Source organism: Rhamphochromis longiceps, linkage group LG22, assembly GCF_057381845.1.
Source record: "Rhamphochromis longiceps isolate RC_006_pf linkage group LG22, R_longiceps_female_GT1.1, whole genome shotgun sequence".
Lineage (NCBI taxonomy): Eukaryota > Metazoa > Chordata > Actinopteri > Cichliformes > Cichlidae > Rhamphochromis > Rhamphochromis longiceps.
In genome coordinates this window covers 1,243,453-1,263,744 of record NC_140577.1, presented here as the reverse complement: position 1 = coordinate 1,263,744, position 20,292 = coordinate 1,243,453, and the positions used below count along the sequence as shown (strand labels likewise).

Genomic DNA, 20,292 nt, shown 5'->3' with positions numbered 1-20,292 from the left:
GTCAGCCTCTCAGTTTCCACTGATCATAAATCAGCAGCTGTCAGTGTCTTCACCGCGGACTCGCTCCCCTCCAGCCACCTCCTGCAGCTCTCCTGGGGGGGCAGTGAAGCATTTCCAAACCGGCTGGGAGACACGATGTGTCCATCAGGTTCTGGCTCTGCCCCAGGGTCAGGGCAGGACACACGTGGAGCACCTCAGGGATGCAAAGCATCTATTGGCTCCTTCCAGTGTGGAGTGGAGAGGCTCTTACCTCGAGACCTCTGCGTTCATTTTAATCTAAACTGGACACAGCATCACTTCAGTTCGTCCACAAACCTCATTTATATTTGTCTTCGTCTGCTGATCCATGAAACATGACTCTGTCTAATACACGAAGAACGAAAAACACTAAAATGTCACCAAATGAATCTCCATCATGTATCTGTGTGTCTGAGTTCTAACAGCAGTCGGTGAGTTTAGTTACAGTCACTGGATTTGAAACAAGTGTAACAGGTTATAATAACGAGAGAAAGCGTCTGTTCTCTGACCACAGAACCTCAGAAATAGAAGAGCAGGCGTGTTCACAGAGGCGCTGACTTCCTGTTCTCTGTTCAAACACAGACTGTGGTCACTGTGAGTTCAGACACTTCAGCCTGTCAGGATGTGGGTGAACATCTACTGCTGCCTGTTAGCCTGCGCTCTGAGCGGTCATACCACAGCAGGTGGGACACTTTGCATTAATGTCTGATATACTTTATAGTTTTCACACATGTGCATTTGTTGGTGTTTGTAGTTTCAGGGATTTCACACGATTATAGAAAACGAGTTCAGAGTGTGAAGCAGACACACGACCACAGGAAGTCGAGTTATGGTGTCAGTGTAGCTCAAACTTCACGTTTCATCTTCCGGAAGAAAAGTTTTAAAAATGAAATCCTCTGTTTGTTTTAGACGAACTGTTTGAAAACAACATTCATGAAAAACTGTGATTTTTACCTGAGGTTCAGCTTTTTATTGATTGATTCATAATAAGATAATGAAATAATCATTTTCAGACTAAAGCTTTAAGAATTTACAATCAGGAAACATTCATAGGACGGCAAATATCCTGCTGTTTCCTAACAAACTGTCAGTTAACTTGCTTCCTTCTGTCAGGTGTGATGCTTAGCTTAACTTGAGGACAGAGCACAGAGTAACACTCAGGTCACTTTTCATGAGACAGAGAGTCATGTGATGTTAACGTGTACTCGGTGAGTCTGAGACATGATTTTAAAAATGCTTTTGTTTTGCAGGTTTAACCCGTGAAGTAGTTACAGAGGGGACGCAGCTCGCTGTGCGCTGTCCTTACTATCTACAGGGTGGAGTGAGGTGGAGCAGAGAGAGTGGAGGAAGCACAGCTGACATACTTACAGCTGATGGAGACAAAACTACAAAACACATCAATGATCCACAGAAACGATACAGTTCACTGGCTGACGGGTCTCTGATCATCGTCAGAGCTGCTCCCTCAGACTCTGGCAGATACTTCTGTAATAGTTACCTGGCAGAGGAGCTGACAGTGATCCCATCAGGTAACTTTATCAGCGTTAACCTGTTTACTCTTTAAAAATCATTTCTGATTTTAAAAAAACCCTCAAACATCAGTGTGTTAATAAATGCTGCGTTTGCATTTTCTATAAAGTAATAACTGTAATGTTCTTCATGTGTAAACCTCACATGCTGCAGTAACCTGTGAGCAGCTACATAAAAGTCTTATCTCTGCTCTCTGTAAACTCAAACCACACTGAAGCATTTCAGTGTGGGTTATTGTGCAGTGATCGCCGGTATTACCAACGTGGTTATCAAGTGTCTCTGTGTGCTGTAACAAGAGAGCAGCAACACAATGTGTGGTGTAAATGTGGATGTGGGGATTGTTGCTGTTGTCGGCGCTTTAGTTTTGATTCTACTGGAACGTGATCAGGAGTCGGACCACGTTGGACGGTTAATGTGGTCTTTCACAGAAAATGGAACAATTATGCAGCCTAGTGTGATTCAGTCAGACAGTATTAAACCACAAACACTGTAAATATTACAACAACAAATGCCAACAGTAGTGCTGCAAACAAGGCAACAGAGGCGTCCATGAATCTGCTTTTCCAGCCACAGAGCTTTATCAAGAAGCTGGAGCTTATCTCAGATTGTTTAACCTGACCTCTGACTTTCTGCTTCTTAATTCAGATCAAACTGAGGTTATTGTACTCGGCCCTGAAAAGCTTAGAAATATGGTATCTAACCAGATTCTTACTCTGGATGGCATTACCTTGGCCTCCAGTAACGCGGTGAGGAACCTTGGAGTCATTTTTGACCAGGACATGTCCTTCAACGCACATATTAAACAAATATGTAAGACTGCTTTCTTCCATTTGTGCAACATCTCTAAAGTTAGAAATATCCTGTCTCAGAGTGACGCTGAAAAACTAGTTCATGCATTTATTACTTCCAGGCTGGACGACTGTAATTCATTATTATCAGGAAGTCCTAAAAACTCCCTGAAAAGCCTTCAGCTGATCCAAAATGCTGCAGCAAGAGTCCTGACAGGGACTAGAAAGAGAGAGCAGATTTCTCCTGTTTTGGCTTCCTGTTAAATCCAGAATTCAAAATCCTGCTCCTCACATGCAAGGTCTTAAATAATCAGGCCCCATCTTATCTTAATGACCTTGTAGTACCATATCACCCTATTAGAGCACTTCGCTCTCGCTCTGCAGGCCTACTTGTTGTTCCTAGAGTATTTAAAAGTAGAATGGGAGGCAGAGCCTTCAGTTTTCAGGCCCCTCTTCTGTGGAACCAGCTTCCAGTTTGGATTCAGGAGACAGACACTATCTCTACTTTAAGATCAGGCTTCAAACTTTCCTTTTTGCTAAAGCATATAGTTAGGGCTGGACCAGGTGACCCTGAATCCTCCCTTAGTTATGCTGCAATAGACGTAGGCTGCCGGGGATTCCCATGATGCACTGGGTGTTTCTACTTCACTCTCTATGTGTTTACTCTCAAATGGTCGCAGCAGATGGCCCCGCCCCTCCCTGAGCCCTGTTTCTGCCGGAGGTTTTTTCCTGTTAAAGGGAGTTTTTCCTCCCCACTGTCGCCGTTACTCACATCACAGGGGGTCGTTTGATTTTTGGGACGTAATTATTTAAAAAACTTTAAAAAGCCATTCATTGGCTTTGGGCGTTAATACCATGTCAGACCTAATGAAGAGTACATGTAAATGAGAAAATAAAATTAAATAAATGTTAATATTCTCTATAATTAACAGTGTGCAAACTGGATGATCCAGTTTTGTAACCTTTCTTCTGTTAACTCTAATAGCAGTTGTGGTTTAGAGACCAAAAATAAAACTGTCCATTCTCTGTATCACCAACTAAACTCCAGCACCTTGTTGTGTCGATGCACCACAGTTTGCATGTTGGGACGAATTACTTTAAATGATAAATGTGTCACTAACTCCCAGTTTTACACTGAAACTCTAACAAAACCAGGTTCCATGTTCCAGTTACCATGGTGACCGAGCCTTAGGCTCAACATGCCTGCTAACCCCGTAATCTAGACACATCCCTCAGGTCTCAATAGGTTCATTCATCACATTTCTTTAATTAGCTATTTGCTTTTTGCTTTTTTGATATTGTTTGTTTTTATTTTTTGTTTGTTTGTTTGGGCCCCTGATTTCATAATGAACACAAGAAAAGTCAATAATTGTCCATTTTACAAGCTCAATCGTGGTTTTTAGTCACACATTCATTTGTTATTCACAGGAACAATAAGACGCCGTGTTGAAGAGAGAGGCAGCGTCTTACTGAAATGTCCTGGTGATGTTGGAGGATCAGCTGGTCCAACATGGAGACGAGACTCTGGAGAAATAAATTATAGAAGGAATTATTTTTCCCGTAGAGACAAAACATTAACAATAAGAGAAGCTGAGCCTGCTGACTCTGGACTGTACTACTGTGATGGGAAACCAGCTGCTTATGTGACTGTGACCAAAGGACAGAGATCTGACAGAGGTGAGACACATGAACCTCTGACCGTCAAACATGAAGCCTGTTAGTGTCAGCCTGACTGAGACCATCAGCTTGTGTCTCCACTGTGGTTCAGGAGTGAAACATCCACAGCGAGCACACTGACAGGCTGCTGGATGTTTGTAATAAAAACTGACTCAGAATCAGTGCTGCATGAATCTGAATATGTAAAGTAACGATTCAATAGGAGTCAGACTGAAGAGAAACTAGAGGTTTGCTTTCAGTCTGTCTCAGTCTCACAGAGTGTTGTACATGTAGACAAAGTTAGGCCAGGTTTAACTCTGAGATATGAAACTACCACACACTCGTATGCAAGCGGGTTGAGGTTTTGAGCAAGATGCAAATACACAGCTGAGTACAGTAGTGACAGTCTGCTGCTCCTGTCCAACAGCAGCTTTGTGATGCACAGTAAAGATTCCCACAGTTCACTGGTGACCAATCAAATTTACTTCAAGAGTCAAAGTTATAAATGATGACAATGGAATTATATTTATTATAGAAAGAAGGGCGCTGTAGGGAGAATCCACCATTATTTTTCTTTAATAAAGAAAAAAATGTGAAATTGCATCAGAAAATGTTTCTGTTTGAGTTATTACATCAGATGCAGATTGTCAGGAGCTTCGTGTGTGGAGGAGAGGAAGAGATGAAACACAGGACTCGTTGATTAGTGAAGGATTACCACGGCCTTTATCACAGAGAGTGGATGAACAGAACATGAACGGACATTGATTGACTGGCTAACTGATTTGAGCAGAACACACAGGATAGGCAACATCTATGACACGACAAAGGACTGGAGGGAACCGAGGGCTTCAACAGGGTGGCTGTAGCTCAGGAGGAAGAGCTGGTCAGTTGGTAGTTCGATCCCTGGCTCCCCTAGTTTGCATGCCTAATATAAGATACAGTGGGGCAAAAAAGTATTTAGTCAGCCACCGATTGTGCAAGTTCCCCCACTTAAAATGATGACAGAGGTCAGTAATTTGCACCAGAGGTACACTTCAACTGTGAGAGACAGAATGTGAAAAAAAAATCCATGAATTCACATGGTAGGATTTGTAAAGAATTTATTGGTAAATCAGGGTGGAAAATAAGTATTTGGTCACCTCAAACAAGGAAAATCTCTGGCTCTCACAGACCTGTAACGTCTTCTGTAAGAAGCTTTTCTGTCCCCCACTCGTTACCTGTATGAATGGCACCTGTTTGAACTCATCATCTGTATAAAAGACACCTGTCCACAGCCTCAAACAGTCAGACTCCAAACTCTGCCATGGCCAAGACCAAAGAGCTTTCGAAGGACACCAGGAAAAGTATTGTAGACCTGCACCAGACTGGGAAGAGTGAATCTACAATAGGCAAGCAGCTTGGTGTGAAAAAATCAACTGTGGGAGCAATCATCAGAAAATGGAAGACATACAAGACCACTGATAATCTCCCTCGATCTGGGGCTCCACGCAAGATCTCATCCCGTGGGGTCAAAATGATCATGAGAACGGTGAGCAAAGATCCCAGAACCACACGGGGGGACCTGGTGAATGACCTGCAGAGAGCTGGGACCAAAGTAACAAAGGTCACCATCAGTAACACACTACAACGGCAGGGAATCAAATCCCGCAGTGCCAGACGTGTTCCGCTGCTGAAGCCAGTGCATGTCCAGGCCCGTCTGAAGTTTGCCAGAGAGCACATGGATGATACAGCAGAGGATTGGGAGAATGTCATGTGGTCAGATGAAACCAAAGTAGAACTTTTTGGTATAAACTCAACTCGTCGTGTTTGGAGGAAGAAGAATACCGAGTTGCATCCCAAGAACACCATACCTACTGTGAAGCATGGGGGTGGAAACATCATGCTATGGGGCTGTTTTTCTGCCAAGGGGACAGGACGACTGATCCGTGTTAAGGACAGAATGAATGGGGCCATGTATCGTGAGATTTTGAGCCAGAACCTCCTTCCATCAGTGAGAACTTTGAAGATGAAACGAGGCTGGGTCTTCCAACATGACAATGATCCAAAACACACCGCCCGGGCAACAAAGGAGTGGCTCCGTAAGAAGCATTTGAAAGTCCTGGAGTGGCCTAGCCAGTCTCCAGACCTCAACCCCATAGAAAATCTGTGGCGGGAGTTGAAAGTCCGTGTTGCTCGGCGACAGCCCCAAAACATCACTGCTCTCGAGAAGATCTGCATGGAGGAATGGGCCAAAATACCAGCTACTGTGTGTGCAAACCTGGTAAAGACCTATAGTAAACGTTTGACCTCTGTTATTGCCAACAAAGGTTATGTTACAAAGTATTGAGTTGTATTTTTGTTATTGATCAAATACTTATTTTCCACCCTGATTTACCAATAAATTCTTTACAAATCCTACCATGTGGATTCATGGATTTTTTTTTCACATTCTGTCTCTCACAGTTGAAGTGTACCTCTGGTGCAAATTACTGACCTCTGTCATCATTTTAGGTGGGGGAACTTGCACAATCGGTGGCTGACTAAATACTTTTTTGCCCCACTGTACTAACCCCGACTTGCTCTCCGATGCATCCATCAGAGTACGAATGAATGATGTATGAATGACAGTTACAGAGCACTCAACGTATAGATAATAGTGCTTGTGTGAATGGGTGTGTATGGGGTGGATGCTTTGAGTACTCCAGTACTCCATTTAGATTCACCAGTCCAAATGTATGACTAACTAACGACTGGAGACAGGTGAGTACACGGCTGAACTCTAACTAATGATGCATGGGATGAACTGGAACACAATACACAGGTAGACAGCCTGCACAGACAACAGAAAGTGAAAAACACGGCTGTGGAAAATAAACTGAACATGTGAAAACTGAAAACACTGGGTGACCAGGAACACTGACACAGACATCAGAGAAGGCGATGTTACACGTGCCATCTCCGCTCTTTTTGTCGCAGCAGCACTGGCTGCCATCTAAAGCAATGAAGTATAAAAGGCAAAAGCAGAGTTTGTACAGTTGTAAGGAGCTTGAACGTGAATATGTTTTGTAACTGCCTTCAGTGTTTGTGGCGGGGCGTGGTCTGCGGTGCCGTGTGGACCTGCACAGCATCCGCGATCACGCCCGCCGAGCAAAAACACGGGGACTCGGGGTTGTGTGTGCTGTATGTATGTATGATTATTCTAAGAACTCTGAGCTGAGGTTCCCCTTTTTCTAAATCTGTACGTTCTTACAGAAAGAGGAAGCTGTTAGTTGTTTATCACACAAAAGTACAAGTCAAAGGTCACGTAGACATTTGCTTAGTGATCAATAAAAGAATACATTTCATGAAGCTGATCACATTATATAAAAACAATTTTCCTTTGACAACTCTGTGTTATTGTCAGGGTCCATCTTGCAATATAAAAGATGCCTTAAGGCAACTGTGGCTGTGATTAGACACTATCTACTAAAAAAATTGAATTTAAAACTACATAATAACAAAACACCTAAAGATACGATTTAAAATGGATTTTCTGCTGAATTGCCTGATATGTGTAGACACAACACTGCTTCCTTCCCTGAGTTAGGACACTTGTTTTTATACTTGACTGATTCATAGATGATGATAAGTGACTTAACAAAGAGCATTCCTCTGAACGTGGTCAGGTTCAGGGACTGGAAGGGAAATGAGAGACAAAGCAGCCAAAGGAAAACAATAGAAGACATAAATAAGTCGTTCCTCTAAAAACCCCTGCATGAAGAAGTTTACATCATCTGTAGTATAATGGATTGCATTTATATGGCGCTTTTCTGTACAATGCAACTATTCATTCACACACTGGTGGAGGCAGCTACAGTTGTAGCCACAGCTGCCCTGGGGCAGACTGACAGAAGCCAGGCTGCCATATCGCGCCATCCGCCCATCACCAGTAGGCGGGTCTTGCCCAAGGACACAACGACCAGGACAGAGAGCCCAAACCGGCGACCTTCCAGTTACCGATGCGCTTCCCAACCCCCTGAGCCACGGTGGCCCCAGTATAGCAAACTATACCGTTCATACTGTGCACAAATATGCATATATACCCCGACTCACTTTGGGAAATAAAGTACAGACAAACATCCAATTATTTGTATTTTAGTTTTTAGTTTCAGAAATTATTTATGTTTTAGATTCTTATATTAAAAGTAAACAGTCAGTTCTGTTAATCAATTCTCATCTAGCTATTTTGTCTGTTACTCAAGGTAAGAAGACAACAACAACAACAACAACAACAACACCAACGACGACAACAACACCAACAACACCGACAACAACAACAACAACACCGACAACAACAACACCGACAACAAGACCGACAACAACAACACCGACAACAACAACAACAACAACAACACCTCCACCACCACCACCACCAACAACAACACCAGCAACAACAACAACAACACCTCCACCACCACCACCAACAACAACACCAGCAACAACAACAACAACACCTCCACCACCACCACCAACAACAACACCAGCAACAACAACAACAACACCTCCACCACCACCACCACCAACAACAACAACAACAACAACAACACCTCCACCACCACCACCAACAACAACAACAACACCAGCAACAACAACAACACCAGCAACAAGGGCTACATTAACTAGAACTCACCAATCAACAACAACAGAAACTCCATTAGGTACGATTTAAACGAACAAACTAAGGTCAGAGTGTCGTTGTTGTTTACGGGTACACAAGCTTACAAACATCTGTCAGTTCTGTTCTGTAGATAAAATGTTTAAATGATATTTATATTTAATTCCAGTCAAACAAACTGGTTTCCGGTTAGGAATGGGTGCTCTTCTTCTCTTTATCCTCGTCATCATCGCCGTCTATTTTATTTGGAGACGCAGGTTTAAAAGACGAGGTGAGTAAAGCAGAACGGGACCAGAATCTAAAACAGATGGTGTCGTGGTTCAGACTCTTTACTCATTCATTCATTGAGACTCTTCTCCTGATAATTCTCACATCTTTGTTTCAGCTTTTGGTCAAGTTCAGTTTCCTGTCTTTAATCTGTTTCCATTCTTTCTAAAAAAGAAAAGAAAAAGGAACAACTACCTGCTAACAGCTCACACGTTAGACACCAGACACAAGTTTCCTTTACAAGGTTTCTTACTCTTTCTTTCCTTTTGGTTCACTGCAGATTTAGAATTGCTTAGATTTAGCGTTGTTGCCACCACCTGATCATTAATCGCTGATCTGGTGATTTAGTGCACAGAGTGACAAAATAAATATTTTAATTCCAGTAATTTATTTTAAAAATGCATCTTCAGCGCTGCATTGATTTCTAGGTGACAGCTGCACTTTGGAGGTCTGACACTTTAAACTGAATCCATTCAAATGTTAAAAGTTCTGATAAAGGAGAAAAAAATCTCTTCAGTTTGTCACAAAGTGAAGTTAATTTGATTAATCAGGTGTTCTTGGTGTCCAGGAATGCTGATTCAATTTGATTGGTCTGTAGGTGGTGATGTCATCCAATCGCTCTCTGATCTCGAATCTGAGCACAGCACAAGTTACCATGGTGATTTACCCAGGATATGACTGGAAATCTGCTCTGTAGTCTTGTCTGATCACCAATGTTAGATAATGAATCCAGATAAAAAGATACGCTGGGTGTGTTGAAGCAGCTTCCTGTTCAGGCCTCGGGTGACAAACAGAACCTCGTGTGACTGTAAAACTTCATGTTACAAGAACTGAGAAGTAATTCAGTGTTTTTTCTTAGGAGCTGGACCGCGATCGGCACACCGCATGACAGAGCTGCAAGGTACAGCTGCATGGTTGTTCTTTTAATTCTACCTTTCATACAAAGAGACACACGTAGAGAATATATTAATATACGTTCATCTCATAAAAAAGCAAAGCCAGCCAGCAGAAAAAAGCTGCTCCTCACTAGGTTACTGTTCCCCGCTGACACCGTTGTGTATGTGTGAGTCTGATGAAGCTAACATGGGAACAGTAAAGTTACTGGGCTGTAACACTTACTCATAATGCAACCTGAGCATTAGAAGAGGGTTTTAAAATAAAGAGAAACCAAACAAACACTACTTTTTGGCAGGTGTGATAGCAGCCGAGCTGCAGGTGTGCCCAAGCTTACGTCTCCAACTTCGAAAGAACCTGACTGTGTTAAAGCAACCTTAAAATCTGATCACAACATCCTGTTGAATGTTTTAACAGACACGTCAAACCAAAATGATGATGATCCCACATACGCCACCATCCCCGACCTGCCACCGACTGGAACCCTGCCCGGTAACACCTGACCTTTGACCTTCACAGCCTCATGACTGAACCAGCCGTTCTGCTAATACTGCACCTGCCTTTATTTAATCCAAACATGTCCCGTCCTCTTACAGACTCGACATATTCCTTGATTGGTTCCACTTTCCACGCTGGCAGTAATAAAGGTATCTATAGTTACCAGCTCCACATACACCACCTCATGTCATCTACACGTGCACAGGTTTACAAACTGCTGCAGTAAAGTTTACAGCTTCCTGTAAAAAGGTAAAAATGTTGGTTTGTTGTGTGAAAGCATGAAAGTGAAATGTGATGAAGGCCGTTTGCTGTTTTCACAGGTTTATTGAAGCAGAACGACCCCACATACGCCACCATCACCCACCTGCCACACACCACCAACACGAACGGTAACTCTGCCGGCACAAACTCTCACAGCAAACACACAAACACACACACAAACACACAAACACACACACAAACACACAAACACACAAACACACACACAAACACACAAACACACACACAAACACACAAACACACACACTGTATTCATTCATGACTCTGATCCTGCAGATTCTCCTTATTCTTTGGTCGGTGAGTCTTTCAGTGGTGGAAATCAAAAAGGTAACTTTAATGCTGAGCTCCTCGAATCCTCCGAACAAACATTTACACTGAGATCCACCTTCATCCACCTTCATCCACCTTCCTCCACCTTCCTCCACCTTCATCCACCTTCATCCACGTTCCTCCACGTTCATCCACGTTCCTCCACCTTCTTCCACGTTCACACCGTCAAACTTGTTATTTTCATTCCCATCACAAAAATAATCAAAGATTTCTTCGTTTTCTGCCCCCAAAGGTTCAGAGCAGCTGACTGACAGCACGTACGTCTTACTGCAGAAGCCCAAATCACCAAGACCGGTTTAACTTTATCTGATGGACCAGTCGAAAATATTGGTTTGTCTCAATGTTTTACTGTAAAAGTGTATGTAATTGTATTTTTATATGTATATAATAAGAAGTTCATGTATCCTTCAATTTTTTGCCCCCATATGAAACGAGATTATAAATGAAACTAAAGAGAGACGTGCTGTTGAATCTGTTGGAGCAAAGATGATTCCATACTTTCAGTTTCCATGTAAAAATCAATAAATCAATAAAATGATGTGGGATGAATATATTTATATATCCCAGTACACTGATGTGTGTGTGGGTCCTTCTACAGTTGTAAATTTGAATTAATAATAATAATAATAATAATAATACATTTTATTTGAGGGCGCCTTTCAGAAACCCAAGGTCATCCTAAAAAGATCAAAATTAATAAAAGGAACAATAGTCATAAAATACATAAAATAAGTTAAAATTGCAAAACAGAGCTTGACAACAGATAAAATCAGCATTAAAGCGAATAAACCAGTTCAAACAGATGTGCTTTGAGCTTAAATACAGAAAGAGTCAATATTTCTTAGTGCAGGAGGAAGAGAGTTGCAGAGCCGAGGAGCAGAGCGACTGAAGGCTCTGCTCCCCACAGTGATGAGGTGTGTGAGGACGTAACAGTAAGATGATGATCTGAGAGGGCGGGAAGCAGTGGTGATATGGAGCAGGTCACACAAATATGAAGGAGCAGATTTATGGACACACTTGTATGTAAGAAGTAAGATATTAAAATTTATCCTGGCTTCTACGGGCGACCAGTGAAGCTGCTGAAGAACTGGGGTGATATGAGCTCCTAACGGGGTGCAAGTTATGACCCGAGCTGCAGAGTTTGAGTTTATGAAGGGACCTTTTAGGGAATTGTGTGTTTACTTTGTTTTTGTTTGTTAGATATTTTATTCTTTTTTAAACTTGCTTTTCCACCTGGATTGTTTGACACGTGTGACCACTGTCGGCTTTGGACTCTAGATCAGAATTCAGACTTTCATTTTGTTTTGCAGTTTGGGTTTTCCTAAATGGAAACTAGGAATTATTCCTAATGGTCTATTTCAGGAACCAGTGGCTAAAAAAGGTCAATAAACCATTTGAATCCAGCCTCAGGTGTCCTTAACTAAATCTAACCACGGCCAATATGAACAAAAGGCTGTTATTAAACCAGGACCAGGGGTCCGTTCTTCGTACCTCGCTTACTACATCCAAGATCAAATCATCGCGCTAACCGTGAGCTCGCTATTCCGGTTCTCCGAACACACCTGTTGTTGACGATTAGTACAGCTGGATGAAGTAATGTGAGATCACTGGGTGGCTTAACAGGGGCTACGCATCGATAGAAGAAACATTGATCGGCAACCCTCTGATTGGTCGGCGAAAAGGTCGAAGGATTTATTTTTCGGCAGCAGAGCAAGAACTCCTGAGTGAGGGATTTCAGGAGTTTCAGAGTTTAATTAAAACGCAAGGGAACACTGCAAAGGCTGCAAAAGCAAGGAGAGAGGGCTGGCAGGAAGTTGCTGACAAATTAAACTCGTAAGTAATTTAACAATAATAATGGAGTGGATTGATATAGCGCTTTTCAAGGCACCCAAAGCGCTGTACAATGCCACTATTCAGTCACTCTCACATTCACACACTGGTGGAGGCAGCTACAGGTGTAGCCACAGCTGCCCTGGGGCAGACTGACAGAGGCCAGGCTGCCATATCGCACCATCGGCCCCTCTGGCCAACACCAGTAGGCGGTAGGGTAAATTTATTATATTACATTATATCCTCTTTCACATTAGAGCCACAACAGGACCCACTAGAACATGGGAACAAGTAAAAGTGAAATATAAGAATATCCTACAGAATGGTAATATTTATCACTTATATTGCTTTTAGTCTCTTGGAAAGAGACCCTGGAATAATCTGTTTGTTCATAACAGCAACCAAGAAAAGGGCAGAGCAACAAAAGACAGGTGGTGGTCCTGCACCCCCTCGTCAACAAGTTGGTTAAGTAAATAATATCCTCACGGGAAAATCGATATCTCTCTATGAGCACACTGTCGCGCTGAGCTAAAGGATCCTGTCTATCCCGCAATATACGCTGAATTCTGAGGACTCTCCTTATCAATCTTGCACCTTCCGCAATGGGTTGCTCGCGTATACGGACAGGACATGGCTGCGACAGACTTCCCAAATCCACCTTCGCTTTTATAGCCGTGGTCTCTCATCTTGATTACACGAAGTAATTTACAATTACTACTCTGAAATATGAATTACATCTGTAATAATCACATACATGTAATAGAATGTTAATAGTACATTTCCCTTTTTTAGGAAATGACCTGTGTGAAATCAATAAAAGGATCAAGTGCTGCATTGTCTTTAGTTACATTGATGTTATTTATTTATGGTGAAACAGTGGTGGAATATCGCTGTTGCTTTCGTATAAATGAAGCGGACATACCTGCGTGGCCGCGATCTAATCCTGTTTACATAAAGTAAACCTGCTCCCCAGCAGGTTTACGCTTACGGCTCTGTTGCTATGGCAGCAAGTCCTGGATGAGCTTCGGAGAACCGAACGATCCAAGATCACGCGAAATCGTCAACAATCAAATCCAGCTAACCTACTTAGCGAGGTACGAAGAACGGACCCCAGGTCTGGCTGTCCTCAGCTCCTTCTGTTGCTGAGCCTGTTGGCCAGTCGCCTTTCACAGCAGACGTGTCGTGTGCTGCACTCACCGCTAACTAGAGCAAAGGACCCAAAATTAGTGTTGCGCTGGCGGCTGTGCCCCACTTTGTGCTCGATGTGCCCGCTTCCTGTCGTTTCACAGCATGTATCTCTCTGACTGCATGTCCTCTGTTGGGTTTATCTGGGCACAAACTCCCCTGCAACACGAGACCGAACTGCTCGACAAGACAAGGAGTCAGCCCAGGCCTTCACCTGTCCTTAGCCAACTTCCACTCCTACGGCCCTTTTTATTGTCAGCAAGCAATCATTCATGAATATGCAATTACAAATACACGTGACAGTCTTAAGCAACATCTCTGAACAACATCAGTGTCTGTATTCTCTCTCTGTGTGTGTGTTTCCAGCTATATCATACATAGATACGCGACCTTTCAATGAACTTAAACTGTGTATGAGGTTTGCAGAAAAGCAGAAGTAAGCGTCCCACTGAATGATAAGAACAGGAACTTGCGATGTTTCATATCTCAGACGAACGTTTAAAGGTGTGGAGTTTTAAGAAACAGAACAGCGCAGTCTTTTTCCTGAAGCCATAATGGGAATTATAACGTCGAGGCTGCTTCCTCTCATCTCGTGGTACACAAGTGCACACAGAATCTCATCAGACATAATAAGGATGTGATTATTATCAGCGTACAAATGATTATATATTTCTAAGCACAAATGACAATATAAAAAATATCAATTCCAACATCCTCTACGAGACTTTGTGTGTATTGTGTTCAAATGTTTAGTAAAACCACGCGTCGCTCACTCATGAAGAAGAAAGCCGTGTAGCTATCCTGCCTGGTGACGAGTGTGTCGTCACCACAACGCTTCCTCCAAAACTGTTCACTGAACCTCAGCGTGTGCTTGAACTTAGTGCAGCACTTAGTGACCACACGAAGGTACGTCACAGCACTCAGCGGTCAAAGTTGAAACCAGTTGAACTTTGACCCCAGCATGTGCGAGTACTCCTTGCTTGTGGTTCAGTCTTAGAGACAGGATGAGGAACAGGAAGGAGCTCTGAGCAGAGCCAAAGGTCCTCCGCATCGAAAGGAGTCAGCTGAAGACTTTGAGGCATCTGGAGAACAACCCTCCTCCACCTGCTCCATGGAGAGCATGGGACAGGTGGAGGACAGGGGGGTCTGGGACTTCTACACACAGAGGGACGTAGGTATGACTCACATCAATATGACCACATGTGTATTCAAAAATCTGCTGCATGAAGTAAACCTCTTATATCCTGGTGAGCTGCACGGGGTTGCAGCACTGTTGTCAAACACCACGTGCTCTGAAACCACAAGCATGGCCTCGTGGTGGTCATGGCAACAACCTGCTTTGCTCTCCAAATGTCCGCGCGTGAAGTCAGAGTGAAACTGATGTGGTGTTAATGATGTCCTTCAGCTCTCTCTGCTTAGTTTACGTTGGGTGTGGTTGATTCGGGGAGGCAGTAATCCCTGTGGGGTGTCAGGCAGGCCGACCACAGAAATCAGCTGCTCGTCTGCTTTGGTTGGCTAAGCTGGATTTACCTGTGGATGGACAGAAGAGCAGAACTGAAATATGTCTTGATGATATTTCAGCTGTGGTGATGTCATGCTGTACATCAGCGCTCATTTACCTCAGTGTGGTGAAACATATTGTGAGCTGGCTGCTATGTGCTGCAGGAACAGCTGTATACACTCAAGCAGCTTATTTCCTGTTTTGAAAAGTTCAAACCAAAGTCTGTTTGCTGATGTCAAAGTGGTCGTTTGCTCTGGGATCCATATCACTGCAGGTAAGAACTTTTCAATATCTATTAACCCTTTAAAGCCGGTCGGAGCAGCACGCTCCATTTTGCGTAACTATTTTTAAATCCCGGTAGCTCTGCAACCACATAAGCTAGCAATATGATTCTTTTTGCATATGAAACCGGAGGAGTTGTACTTACATCTTATGCCATCAGCTTGTCCTCGGTCACGGTTTCCTTCCACATATAGCTTTGCAAAAACTGCATGAAAAGCACTTGCAGCAACAAAAACATAATATTCCTGAAACACGCTTTGCCGATCTGATCAGCTGTTTGTAACACTTCCTACGTCCATCAGCGTGAACTATCCTATGTCCGCCATTACCTGCCCGAAACCGGAAGTGATGTCATTTTGCGGAAATGTAGTTTTTTACTATCAGGGCCTCATGAGCCTATACTTGTGTTTTTAAAAGTTATGTTTGACTTTATGACTTCCTGTGTGGTTTCTGGGATGCTGAGGACTCATATTGCACTGCTGGAAATAGTTAATTTTGATGCAGATGCTGCTTTTTTGCAAATTTGCACTATAATATATTTTTTCGTTTTTCCTGCAGTATATGAAAATTGGTGTATCTCAAAAATAAAACTATGAAGACACTTAAAATAAATTTCCTGTGGTGGGAAACTAGTTTGTGTAACTTTTTTGTATTCACAGTTTTGAGGGATAAGCCTCTTAAATTTCTCTAACTAGAAATATATGTTAAAAAAGCAAAAACGATTTTAAATTTTTTTGTAATTTATTGCACTTTTTTGCAATTTATGTAATTACTATGCACTTAATGCAGACATATTATTAGAATTTGGGCTATAACAGTTGTATTGATGTATAGCAACTTGAAATGCTCCCAAAAATGGCTCCACAGCATGTAAAAATATAATATAAGCTCTGGTGGACTTGGTTCTATGGTAGGTCTTAAAGGGTTAAAATGATCCTCAGCAGCTGCCTCAGTTCTGATTTCTTGTAATGAGCTTCGTGTGGAGACTTCTGTGTCTTTGTAAGCTACTTAAAGCTGATGATAGCGTGGACATAAGACACAATATGTCTCGGTCCTGGGTCGGTGTTTTGAGTTTCTTGTGTCTCTGAGTTTTTGTATTATGATCTTAGTTCTCTTTGTTCACCAGTTTATTCTTTAGTCTGCTGTCTTAGTTTGGCTTTCTTGTATTCTCTTTAGTTTTCTGAGTATTTTGTAGCCGCCCTCTGTGTCTCCCTGTTGTTGTTCTCTGTGTTTCTTAGTTGCTCTGTCTGTCCTAGTCAAGTCTGCGTCTGTTACATTTCCTGTTTTCCTTTGAAGGTCTGTGTCCTACGTGAATGTACTGAGTTTCGCTTCCTTTGGGTCTCGTTATGTTCAGTTTCTCCCGTCTGTGTCTCATTCCCTCGTTATTTCCCAGTGTATTTGAGCCCTGTGTTTCTCTGTGACAGTGTCGTGATTCTCCCTGTGGCTCCTGGAGTACATTATAATTAGATTTTCCCACTTTAGTTTTGTGTTGTTAGTGATCTGTTTCCAGAAATGTGCTTTTGAGTTCAACTTCTGTCCCTGTGAGTTTGCGTTTGGGTCCAATTCCTGCACACGGCCGAAACATGACACAATAAAGACGAACGATCCAGTGCATTAGAGAATAAGACCTGCTCATCAGAAGGGAAGATGCTGTGGATGTGACAATGATCCTATCAGGTGACATCAAACCTTATCAGAGTTCTTCAGTTTTTCTTTGTTTCTCATTTGATGTTTGAAATCTTTCCTTTCTAAAGTTTTTACTGAGTTCAGTCAATAATCATGTTTTTATCTTATCTTTTGAAAATAATGTAACTTTTTATCCATATACATAGCACTGAAACTGCTCTTATAAAAATAACAAACGACCTTCTTATAGCAGCTGATTCTGGTCTCCTCTCCATCCTTATCCTTCTTGATCTGAGTGCAGCCTTTGACACCATCTCTCATCCCATTCTCCTTAGCAGATTAGCTTCTATTGGTCTCTCTCACACTCCACTAGCCTGGTTTAAATCATACCTATCTGACCGCACTCAGTTCATTCAATTAAAATCCTTCACTTCTCAGCTTTCTCCTTTATCCACTGGGGTGCCCCAGGGATCTGTCCTCGGGCCCCTTCTTTTCATCATCTACCTTCTTCCACTCGGACATATTTTTCGTAAATATAATATTCAGTTCCACTGCTACGCCGATGACACCCAGCTCTATCTCTCTACCAAACCTGACTCTACTCTTCCTCCACCCTCCCTCATCCTCTGTCTAGCTGAACTTAATTCATGTTTCTCTTCCAACTTTCTTAAACTCAACAGCAATAAATCGGAACTTCTTCTGGTTGGCACTAAACGACTGCTATCCAGAATTAACAATTTCTCTCTCACCATCAATAACTCGCTGGTCCCTATCTCTCCCTCTGTGAAAAGCTTGGGTGTCATTCTCGATAGCACATTATCCTTTAACTCGCATATCAATAATATTACACGTGCAGCATATTTCCAACTCCGTAACATTAATCGCCTCCGCCCCTTCCTCACACCTCACGCCACTGCCATTCTCATCCATAATCTTGTTATCTCTAGAATTGACTACTGCAACTCATTATTATTTGGCCTCACACAAAAATCTATCAACAAGCTCCAACGTGTCCAGAACTCTGCTGCCCGTATTATTACTAGGACTTCTTCTACCCACCACATCTCCCCAATCCTGAAGCAACTTCACTGGCTCCCGGTCAAATTTCGCATCCATTTTAAAATAATTCTGTATACATTCAAGGCTATTCACTCTCTCTCTCCACCGTACCTCTCTGACTTATTACAGATGAAGCTCCCATCCCGCTGCCTCAGATCTTCATCTTCTCTTTCTCTCTCTGTTCCCTCTGCTCGTCTGATCACAATGGGAGGGAGGGCCTTTAGTTGCTCTGCCCCTCGACTTTGGAATTCCCTACCCCCGGACCTCAGAAATATTAGTTCATTCTCTCTTTTTAAGTCCACCCTCAAAACTCATCTGTTTAAAATTGCCTATTCTTAAATTTCTGTATGTTTTAACTTTTATCTTCTATTTTTATCATTGTGTATATTTCCAGTTTTTATCTGTTGTACAGTGTCCTTGGGTGCTTTGAAAGGCGCTATTTAAATAAAATGTATTATTATTATTATTATTATTATAATGCGTCAGTTTAACTTTGGTTACATACTGCCCCCCCCCCCCCCCCCCCCCCTCCCGTTACTGAGGTCAGACATCAGATAACAGGAAAGCAACTATGAGCCAAACTGAAACTGTCGACGTATTTCACACATATCTCACTGTCTCCCAGAATACACTGCTGCTGAAAGTCTTCACTCGTCTGCCTTCACACGCATACGAACCTGAGTAAATCCTCAGGGTTGAGTATGATGTCGGCCCTTTGCAGCTATTTTATTTCCAAGTGTTTATGGGAATTTCTCACCGTTCTTCCAGAAGCATCTGTGAGGTCAGATGTCAGAAGAGAAGGCTCCTCTCTAATTCATCCCAAAGGTTCTGTCGGGTTGAGTTCAGGACTCTGTGCAGGCCGGTCAAGTTGTTCCACTCCAAGAAATGATGACGAAACGTTTCTCCCACTGCAGACGTTACATCCAGATGAACAGTGCTGACTTTGTGGGATCTCCTTACCTGACTGAGCCACAGGACCCGAACTGAATTCATTCTTGTAATTCCATTTCAGTTCAGTTTTACTGACACAATGCCAAATCACACCAGCAGCTGCCTCAAAGTGTAAGAGAACAACAACGATACAGAGAAAACCACAACACATACTGAGTGAAAAGGGTGACAGAAGAAGAAACACAGCCCCCAGCAGCATAGAAATATTGCAGCATTGCATTTTGGATCAGCTGAAGGCTTTTCAGGGAGTTTTTAGGACTTCCTGATAATAATGAATTACAGTCGTCCAGCCTGGAAGTAATAAATGCATGAACTAGTTTTTCAGCGTCACTCTGAGACAGGGTTGTTGATTGTCATTTATGCTTAGAAACATCTACTCATAAATGCTTTGAGTTTTATAATCAATGTCATGATGGTAGAAGTTTGATCCTTAGGAGTCTGCAAAGACTGTGTGCCTTCCAGAGTGTTCTGGCATTCACTCCCACATCCTGGGAGCTTGGGAGAGGTGGTCCCTGCTCTTATTGCTTCATGGTAGGAGAAACATCTGTATCAGTTTTAGTCTCAGTGCCTTTTGTTTAGATGAACTGCTGGACTTCCAGACCAGCAGGTTTAGGGAAGTCTTTATGGGGCCACACTCTGACCCCACACACAAATCTGTTATTTTGGTGATCTGCACAAGTTTACAAAACCACTGTTATAACTGAGTTTTCTCTGCCATACCTCTGCTGTGGTTGTGACATGAAGCCAGCACGACCGTCCTTTCCCAAAGTAGTCGGGAGTCGATCCCAATGAGACTTTATACCGAGTCACAAATTCCAGCAAAAGATAAAATATTAGCGACTTATAAATCCAGATGTCAGATCACAGCTGTTTAATAATGGTTAATACTCTTAATTTCACAAATCTTTGGTATAATTCTTTTATCGCGACGAGTCATTGTTTTACTGATTGCACTTCCTCCTGAG

General features: G+C 42.6%; 1 protein-coding gene across 3 annotated transcripts; it reads left to right on the top strand.

The window, feature by feature from the left end:
- The first annotated feature begins 581 nt into the window (after positions 1-581).
- Positions 582-11,397, top strand: LOC146643034 (uncharacterized). 3 transcript variants are annotated; one of them, XM_085395833.1, is made up of 11 exons: positions 582-701; positions 1,269-1,547; positions 3,765-4,013; positions 8,213-8,668; positions 8,795-8,896; positions 9,752-9,793; positions 10,204-10,278; positions 10,383-10,433; positions 10,605-10,673; positions 10,840-10,890; positions 11,126-11,397. In XM_085395833.1, the coding sequence occupies exons 1-11, from the start codon at positions 641-643 to the stop codon at positions 11,191-11,193; spliced, it is 1,503 nt and encodes a 500-aa protein (XP_085251959.1). In that variant the 5' UTR covers positions 582-640; the 3' UTR covers positions 11,194-11,397. The 3 variants fall into 3 exon arrangements, with proteins under 3 accessions (XP_085251959.1, XP_085251960.1, XP_085251958.1); XM_085395834.1 differs by lacking the exon at positions 10,840-10,890; XM_085395832.1 differs by having other exon boundaries at positions 10,840-11,397.
- The last annotated feature ends 8,895 nt before the right edge of the window (positions 11,398-20,292 follow it).